The sequence below is a fragment of the Wasmannia auropunctata genome, unplaced genomic scaffold (assembly GCF_000956235.1).
Source record: "Wasmannia auropunctata unplaced genomic scaffold, wasmannia.A_1.0 LD275004.1, whole genome shotgun sequence".
In the NCBI taxonomy this organism is placed as follows: domain Eukaryota; kingdom Metazoa; phylum Arthropoda; class Insecta; order Hymenoptera; family Formicidae; genus Wasmannia; species Wasmannia auropunctata.
Window position 1 is genome coordinate 12465 of NW_012087886.1, and position 9920 is coordinate 22384.

General features: G+C 30.8%; 1 protein-coding gene across 1 annotated transcript; it reads right to left on the reverse strand.

The window, feature by feature from the left end:
* Window positions 1-7520: 7520 nt before the first annotated feature.
* LOC105461921 (GATA zinc finger domain-containing protein 15-like) lies at window positions 7521-8749 on the reverse strand. The gene is made up of 2 exons (XM_011708433.1): window positions 8690-8749; window positions 7521-8557 (listed from the first exon to the last, which is right to left on the reverse strand). The coding sequence occupies exons 1-2, from the start codon at window positions 8747-8749 to the stop codon at window positions 7739-7741; spliced, it is 879 nt and encodes a 292-aa protein (XP_011706735.1). The 3' UTR covers window positions 7521-7738.
* Window positions 8750-9920: the final 1171 nt, after the last annotated feature.

Below are 9920 nucleotides of genomic sequence, written 5' to 3' on the forward strand. Positions count from 1 at the left end.
AGACGTGTGCTCTTCCGATCTTATGCGTCTTTCACTATTTTAGTCTTGAAATTAATTTATATTCAAATGCTTACTCAAATGCTTCGCAAGTATTCTTCGCAGATATTAATATAATATCTGCGCGATAAGAAACTTTCATGATTATATATTAATGCACAGGCTGTTCCCAGATTGTGACAAGTTGTTTACATCGATTTGACTTGACCTTACAACATTAAAATTTTGCTTCGTAAGCATTGTCTAGCGTCATCTGTCGTCAACCGAATTGGAGTATGCAGCTTTAGCTGAAGGTATCTGCGAAGCGAAATGGATTTGTGGACTACTCAAAGAAATTGGATACGAATGTAAGACGCCAACGAGAATTTACATCGACAATCAGTCAACAATTAAAGTAGCGGAGGAACCACGTGATCATCGCAGAATAAAGCATGTCGATGTTAAATACCACTTTGTACATGAAAGCATCAGAAACAAAGAAATCAAATTGAAGCACAAACCAACCGGTGACCAAACAGCAGATATTATGACAAAGGCTCTTGGAAGATATTTGTTTTAGAAACACTGTGTTAACTTAAACCTAAAACAGTGAACTTTGATAAACTTTTGCTATCATTATTCTTTTATCAACTTTTGTTTAGTATAATAAGAGTTTATTATTATTTTTTATGTTACTGCTTAAATTAAGAGGCTGTGTTAGAATGAGTAATTTATTTCGTAACCATTGAGATCGCGGTCTATTGACTGGTAGCGCCTTTGCTGTCTACATTATTTTTGTCTACGATTTTTAAGTAAGTCGTACAGTTCGTTAATACGAAGCCGCATATAATCCTTTCTGTATCTTTATGCTTAAATAAATATTCACAAGTTATTATCCGAATCCTGGGTACTCTGCTGTCACACCTCATTAAGACGAACGGTGCAGATATTCGGCAACAGCCCTGGTGGTCATGGTTCGTATGCGACTGGGATTACGGGAGTAATCCAGTGGACGCCGTGCAGCCCTTGTGACAGAGGAAATACATCGACTCCGTTGACACCGCGCGTTGGACACGGGAGATCGACACAGCGTGGCAAACAAGTAGGAAGACAACGCATCGTTCCCGTCTCAGTTCGCTTTCAGCTCCCCGTTAAGTATTCTTTGCTATCACGTATGTCTCGGGATGTATTACGATCTATAGAGTTCCGATGTGTGACATGATAATTGTAATCGCTAGCTACTTTTCTCATGGAAATCGTAATTTAACGCGCTCAATCTCTTGTCTGTAAGAACGAACGTACGCGCAATAGATTGTATAATTGTCACGCATGATTGAATTAAGTTTATAAAATTATATTTCTTGTCTTTCTTACGTCCCCCGGCTGAAACCATTACAATATTTTATTACAATCAAAACATATTTGTATATAAACCTAAGAATATATATATGGCATTGATGTTACATAGTGATAATGAAGTTGATACATTTGACATATCAATATAATTAATATAAATAATACAAGATGTTCAATATAATTAAGTGATATAATATAATTCTTATAATCAATATAATTAATATAATACAATATGTCAATACAGTTATTCTTTACAAGTTATTTCAATTTATTTTGAAATTCAAAATAGAGGCAGTGTATATTGAACATAAAGAATTAAAATATATACATGTTTATTTATTTATTGTTGAATTTGTATATTAAAATTTTTTCAAATTTGTACATTAATAATGAGTAATATACAATTCATTTTACTCTATATACATATATACATATATATTCGTACATATACGTATATGTACATATTTATATGCAATTATTTATCACATTTAGGTATTGCAACAATACTTAAGTTTACAATAAAATTATTGAAATATTATTGACTACAACAATAGCCAATATGCGCGCGCAATTTCATTGTTCACCCGATTCATTAAATAACTAAATCAACTAATTTAGCAAGAAATAATTAAACAGATTATTTTCGAAATCTCAAATATATCTTTTAAAATAAATTATAAGTGTTATAGAAGTGAATACAAAATCCTCTTAAAAATTTAAAAAAAATTATATATTTTTGTATAATAACATTTATAATTTTTAAAAATTATGTGTGTGTGTTTAAGATTTTAAATGTAATAATTTAAGAAGGAGAGGATCTTATATTTGAAATAATCGAAATGTAGTTAATAGATAAAATATATGTATAACTGATATATTAGAATCTTTTAATAAGAAATTAAATGATCTACTCGTTATTGAAATACAATATTTGCCAAAGACGAGCTAATAACACTGAACGTTTTATAATAAAAGATGAATTTAATGTTCTAGAATCTAGATATATTAAAAATTCGCGAAACTAGTTTTGACTTACAAAATCTTCCTCAGTCACATATAATTTAAATCTACTAACATACAAATAATAGGTTAATTTACAATAGTTGTCATATATATACAGGGCACTTAATGGTACAGCGCTTGTGGGCAGGTAGTTTGGACCAAACTGAACAAAAAAGTCCTCTACCATTTTATGATCTTTGCAATAGTTTTCGAGATATTAATATATAAAGCTTGTCGAATCTGAACGTGCAACGAGATACGCCCCAGACATCTTGTATAATTAAAACCAGCAAAATCACGTGTAAATTTCATCAAAGCGTCTATAAAGTTGATAGTAAAATTTAGATCTTCAAAATATCCATGAATGTTTCCTTTCTGTTAGATCAAAATCATGTATCTTCGTGTTTTAAAATTCGATAAATATCCTCATTGTTCCACATATTAGTTGGAATTAATTTGTGAACTAAGAAAGGAATTGAATATAAAAAAGTAAATAAAAAGTAATAAAAAATAATAAACAATTCTGAATAATAATTACAAAATAAAATAAATATATTAAGAAAAGTAACTGTCTAAAGAGAAATGAAACTAAAAAGAGAACAAACTTACAATAAATTACGGAGCATAATGTGATTTTCGCTTCTGCTTTTGTCGCATTTAAGAACGAAATAACATATTACAAGAACTAAATACGAAGAGTGTCGAATCACCTGACGTTTTTATGTATATCAGTAATTAAAAATCATTATTATAATAAATCCTCTCGAGTTTAAATACGAATCTAAAAATATCGTATCGTCGTTAAAATTAATCCCATTCTTTTGGACTTTGATATGAATCACTTCTGATATTTATAATTCTGATTTTTATAATAACTTTTATAATAATTTTGTTCTATATCAAGTATTTGTACATCATCCCAATCGAATGTATGATTAAATTCTAACATATGATTTATAACAACCGAATGTTTGGAGATATCTTGATTTATGGTTTTTCCGTATTCTGAGACTTTCGTTTTCAATTGTCTTTTTGTTTGCCCTACATATGAAACGTTAGGTCGGGAGGACATGAAATGCATAATGCGGTATAAGCATAGCATAAGACGGCTAAACCAATGAGAATCTTATGTAAATCAGTGTGGCAACTTTATGCTGCTCATTGGTCTAGCCGCTTTATGCTATGCTTATGCTTCGTTATGCATTTTATGTAGTCCAGGCCTTACAATCATTACATAAGATTTTATATACAACATTAATATTACAATCATTGTGGTCCCTATCTTTATGTTTCCTTATAAAATTATTCAATTTATTTGAACATCTATATCCAATCAAGATTTCATCTCTATTTACAGCTAAAGCTATACTACTATCTTCGACACATTTTTAATATACGGAAAGGTCGTAATCTTATTCTCATTATTTGATTCCAATTTTAAGCCATTCAGTTTTTTAGCCATTAAATTTTTAATTCTAGCATCCATTTTGTTCAGAATTAAATTCAACGGATATCCGTTATTGATCAAATTTGACAAACTACTGTAAATTTTTTTGATGAAACGAAGAGTGTGATAATAATATAGCTCTATCTACTAAATTCTATATTGTACCGATTTTATTACAATCTGGATGGTTAGAAATAAATGATAGATATCTTCCGAAAGAAAACTCTGTGGAACCAATCTAATTTTATTATTGATTATATTTAAGAAATATCTAAAAAGCTAATACTATGTTCTTTTTCAATTTCAACAGTAAATTTTAATCTTTACGTGAAAACTATTGAAAAATGTTTAGTATGTCATTTACTTTATTTTTGAATGTTGTTAATAAGATATCGGAAATAGAAAGGTAATTCTAATTCAATATTTGCAAACGTTTTGTTCTCTAACAAGTAAATCTCGGGAAACGTTAGACGCCAATTTTTCTCAAATTTTTTACAGATGTTTCTTATGTTAAAATATGAAAGAATCTGTCATTAGTTTTAGCTCAAATTTATTTTTTTCAATTAAAAATATAATCAATATAAAGATCAAAACAGATTTTTATCTTCGAAGGTTTTTTCACGAATCTTGGCTAATGGTGAAAAATGCACACAAAAATGGTTGGTATATTCAGAGTCTACTGCAAATGTTTTTTGCTATGTCTGCAAGCTTTTTAGTGGAAATAATACAAACACATTTGTAAACGGCGAATTTAGCAATTGGAAGAAACCAGAAGAAAAAATTAGTGGACATGAAAATTCTGCAGAACACAAAAAATGTATGCTTATTTGACCTTCACGCATGTATGAAAAATCACATATTAATAATGATATAGCAAAGCAGCTAACAGTTGAGATTAAATATTAGTCCGAAGTTTTAAAAAGCATTGTTGAAATAATTCGTTTTCTTTCTGTACGCGGTCTTGCTTTTCCATGCGGTGAGCATGGTTGGTTCTCCAAATAATGGAAATTACTTGGGTGTTCTAGAACTGATATTTAAATTTGATCCATTCTTACAAAAACACTTCAAGTTGCATGCAAATCAAGATCACAGACATGTCTTTTATTTACCAAAAGATATTTGCGAAGAATTCATTCACATGATGGCTAACAAAGTTAGGAACGAAATTGTTAATCAAATTAAGAGAGCAAAATATTTCAGCCTTATTGTAGATTCGACACCAGATATATCCCACGTTGATCAATTATCTGTTGTATTCCGATACTGTTTAGATGGTTATGTATGTACATAAACGGTTCTTTTGCTTTCTACCTATTAATAGCTATACTGGAGCATCATTGAATGAAATAATGTTACAAGTCTTTTGCAATAATAAAATTGATATTGTTAATTGTCGAGCGCAAACTTATGATAATGCTAGTAACATGAGCGGAAAATACTCGGGATTATAAGCGCGAATTAAAGAAGTTAATCCTCTTGCGTATTATGTTAATTGTGTAGGACACTCACTAAATTTAGTTGGCAAGTGCAGCATAGATGAATGTATCGATTCTGTTAATTTTTTCAGGCTCGCACAACGACTTTATGCTTTCTTTTCCGTTTCAACGCATCGTTGGAGTATATTGCTAAAATACGAGAGCATTGCATTAAAAAGTTTATCTTTTACAAGATGAAATCACGCCGCAATGATACCATTACAACATTAGCTAATAATTATCCAGAATTATATAATTCATTACATGAGATTGAGCAAAGTGCAGGAGAAAAGTCCGCAACTCGTAACGAAGCAGCGTTCTTAAAAAATAAACTAATAAAACTATAAACTGCATTTAAACAGTTTTTTGGCATCTTCAGTGGTTCAATACAACAAGCAAATTTTTGCAAAAAGTCGAACTCGATTTGATTACGGCTAATGATATTACATTCGCTAGTTAATTTTATTAGTAACTTACGAAATGATTTTGCAGCAATAGAAAACGATGCTAAAAATTTAGGCTCTTTTGTGCAACAAGAATACTCTGATACACAAAAACGAAAAATTACGAGAAAATGTACAGATAATATAACAGAGATTCAAAATTTAGGTGGTAGCGAAAAATTTCGTATTGAATCATTTAATGTGATCGTTGATAAACTTCGAATTGAATTAAAGAAACGAAGTTCAACGTATAATCATATAACAGAGTTATTTGGCTTCCTAACTAAACTAACGAGCATCGAAATCGATGAAATGCGAGAGTGCGCTAATCGTCTTGTAAGCACTAGTATTCCCATGATTTAGAAACTAGTTTAGATTGCGAACTGGAACAATTTATTCCGTTTATAAAAACTAGCTTAAAAATGTTGCATTCTTTTCATTAAACATTTTAAAATGGATATACTTTCACAAACTTGAAGAAGTCTTTTTTAATGTGTATGTAGCATTTAGATTATTTTTGACAGTATCGATCATAAATTGCGAAGCCGAGCGATTATTTTCCAAATTAATAATAATAAAAAATAAATATCGATCTACAATGACGGATAACAGATTATCGTCATTAGCATTATTAGTCATAGAGAGCGAACCGATGAAAAATCTTGATTTTAATGATTTAATCCATGAATTTGCGTATAATAAATTAAGAAAAAAAACTTTTTAGTACCACTATAATTTTAATAAAATGTGAATTATCTTTTAGTATTAAGAACTGCTTTGTATTTTTTAAGCAGAAATGACAAAAGTTATACGATCACGTTTCTTAAATAACAAATGCAAAATATGTATGTATTTTGCATTTAAATCATTGTTATTATTTAACAATAACAATAATTACATATATACATATATATAACAATTTTTACTAAAAATATTTATTATCTATACTGTAATAAGACAATTTTTATGAATGAAGGGAGCCCCGTATTAATATTAGCCCTTGAGGCAAAAATACCTTAAGCCGGCTCTGTCTATGAAATTATTCAAAATTATATTTAATTTACGTAAAGATTTATGGTAGTATTAATGGAATTTAAATTTTGAGAATTCATAAATGTTTCGAAGATTTAAGCTTTCTGTCAACTTTATGGACGCTTTGATGGGATTTACACTTTACTTTTCTGGTTTTAATTATATATATGACAGCTATGGTAGATTGACTTATTTGTATGTTAGTAGATTTTAATTAAATATATACAACTGAGGAAGTCTTTGTAAGTCGAAACTAATTTCGCGAATTTTTAATGTATCTAGAACATTAAATTTATCTTTTAATTATGAAACATCGAGTGTTATTAGCTCATCTTTGGTTGATTTTTCCTGATATTTATATTTAAAATTTTTAATATTAAAAAAGTTGTATACATATTTTGAGTTACAAAAAATAATATCCAGATAACTGTTAAAAAGAGATTAAACATATAATTCTCGTATAAGTCAGATTGGAAATGCATCTTTGCAAGTCTTACAGTTCTTATATATGTAGTTTTGTAACATGATTTTTAAACATTCTAGATTAAACTTCGAAAATAACCTGCTTGATTGTTTTGCGCAACTGTGAACTTAACTGATTTAATGAATTCGGATTCTTAATAATAAATATAAAAAGTGTAAAAAATAAAAAAACAAAAACGAAACAAAAAATTCAATATAATTTTGATTTAAAAATGCCAAAGAAATAAAATTATACAATACTTGTAAAAATTGCATTTTTAACAAAGAAAAATAATAAAATCATCTTCAGCATTAAATTAATTGGAGAAACGGAGATTAAATTATTTATCGAAAAATATAAAGATTGTATGAAGAAAAACCTCATTGAATCATCCTAGAACATGTCGAAATTCCATCTTGACCGATCACACAAGAGTCTCTGTTACACAAGGTGCATGGACTTCAGCACGGACTTGAAAGATGTCCATGCAGTATGATTTTTGTTGAATACCACAATCCTCGTTATTAGAGGAACACTCCATGGATCAGAAGCGGGATATCTCAGACTCCTCGACAATGTCAATGATAATTTGATTTTTGTCGACAATAACCCTATTATCATCGAGGTCATGTTTTTTATTATCAACGTCCTGTTTATTATTATCATCAACATCCTGATTATTATCGTTGACATCTTGATTGTTACCATCGCTGTCCTGATTATTGTTGCTGAGGTCTGAATTGTTACGGTCGACATTCTGGTTATTATTGTCGACATTCTGGTTTTTATTATCGACGTTCTGATTGCTATTATCGATATTTTGATTATTGTGACCAACGTTTTGGTTATTATCATCGACGAGATCCGCCCGCTCGGTATTCTCCGTACCGTCATTACCGCCGTTAACGTCATTCCTTACCCTTCGTTCACCGAACTGTCGTTGGTAGTATTCTTCGCGCATCAACTCATTGATGTTGCGCCAGTGTAAGCACATTATCAAAATGAATGGCTTACGAATTTCCTTATTGAAAATCGCGTAGATGATTGGATTCAACGCGCTGTTACAGTAACCGAGCCAAAGGAACAGAGATGATACTGAGTGCGGGATATCATCAGGTTTGTAGAATGGTCTAATTAGTGCTAACATAAAGAATGGCAGCCAACAGACGATGAAGGCACCAACGATGATACCCAAGGTGGTGCTCGCCTTTCGTTCACTTTTCCTTCTTCTCAGCTGGCGTCTATTACAAATGCAGACCCGATTGTTACTCGTTCTTAACATCCTTATCGATTTCTGCAGCATGTTTCGTATAGGACTCTCTCGGCGCTCATCAGTAGAGTGACGTCTTGGACTATCTCCGCTCTGTAATAAAACAATTCAGTAAATAACATTATTTATATATAAAATAGAAAAGCAGTAGAAAAGGACGAGGAAATATTCTAATGCAAATTGTGTTATTTTGGCATCTATTTTTATTCGAGAAAAATTTCTCACATTGTGACATTCTGTATTGTAATGATGAGCATAATCGGTTATTTCAGAAAACTGACACATGCTCAAAAAAATTATGGCATAGAGAGAGAAAAATTTTAGGCAAAAATTGATCAACTTTAGCTAACGGTAACTCCGCGAAAAATTATCTTAAAATGATGAACTTTTTTTCAAATGGAAACTTGAAATCTTTACTTTAAGGTACTGTAGGTCGATTTTAAATTTAATGCACCCCTGCTACTATAAACTCTTAAATCTGAGAGCATGTTTGCCATACTGAAAATTGCAGTTTGACGGCACGCACGGACTTGCTAAAATTTTTCTCGGAGATGCGATTTGCAGCGTCATAAAGTTTGAACCTTTCTCTTTAATTTGAAAAAAAAACAAGTCGCTACGATTTTTTTCACAAAGTTACAGCATTTTAAAGTAACCCTTTTATTTTTTTCATGTATTATCGGCATTAGCCGATGTGCATCATAGGGAGGTTGACGAATGAATTTTGTACACTGTGTGTGTATGTGTGTATGTTTTACACGCCCGCGTACACACAATGTGCAAAATCCGATCGCCAATGGTGACACTGCAAAACTACATTCCCGAGAAAAATTTTAGCAAGTCTGTGTATTCTGTCAAATTTTGCAATTTTCTCATGTATGGTCGGCATTACCCAATGTGCACAATAGAAAAATTGGCGATCGGATTTTGCACGTTGTGTGCGGGCGGCCGTATGTAAAACATACACACATACACACATAGTGAGCAAAATTCGATCGTCAATGATGCACATCGGGTAATACCGACCATACATGAGAAAAATACAAGGGTTACTTTAAAATGCTGTAACTTTGTGAAAAAAATCGTAGCGACTTGTTTTTTTCTTCAAATTAAAGAGAAAGGTTCAAACTTTATGACGCTGCAAACCGCATTCCCACGAAAAATTTCAGGTAGTTCGTGCATTCTGTCAAACTTTGTAATTTTTAATATGGTAAACATGCTTTCAGATTTAAGAGTTCGCAGTAGCAGGGATGCATTAAATTTAAAATCGACCTACAGTACCTTAAAGTAGAGATTTCAAGATTTTATTTGAAAAAAAGTTCATCATGCAATGATTTTTCGCTGAGTTACCGTTAACCAAAGTTGATCAATTTTCGCCCAAAATGTTTCTTTTAGAAAAATACATTTTTCACAGAACTTGATGCTTTGAGCATCAATTTATTAGATTGCCTTTGGCAAT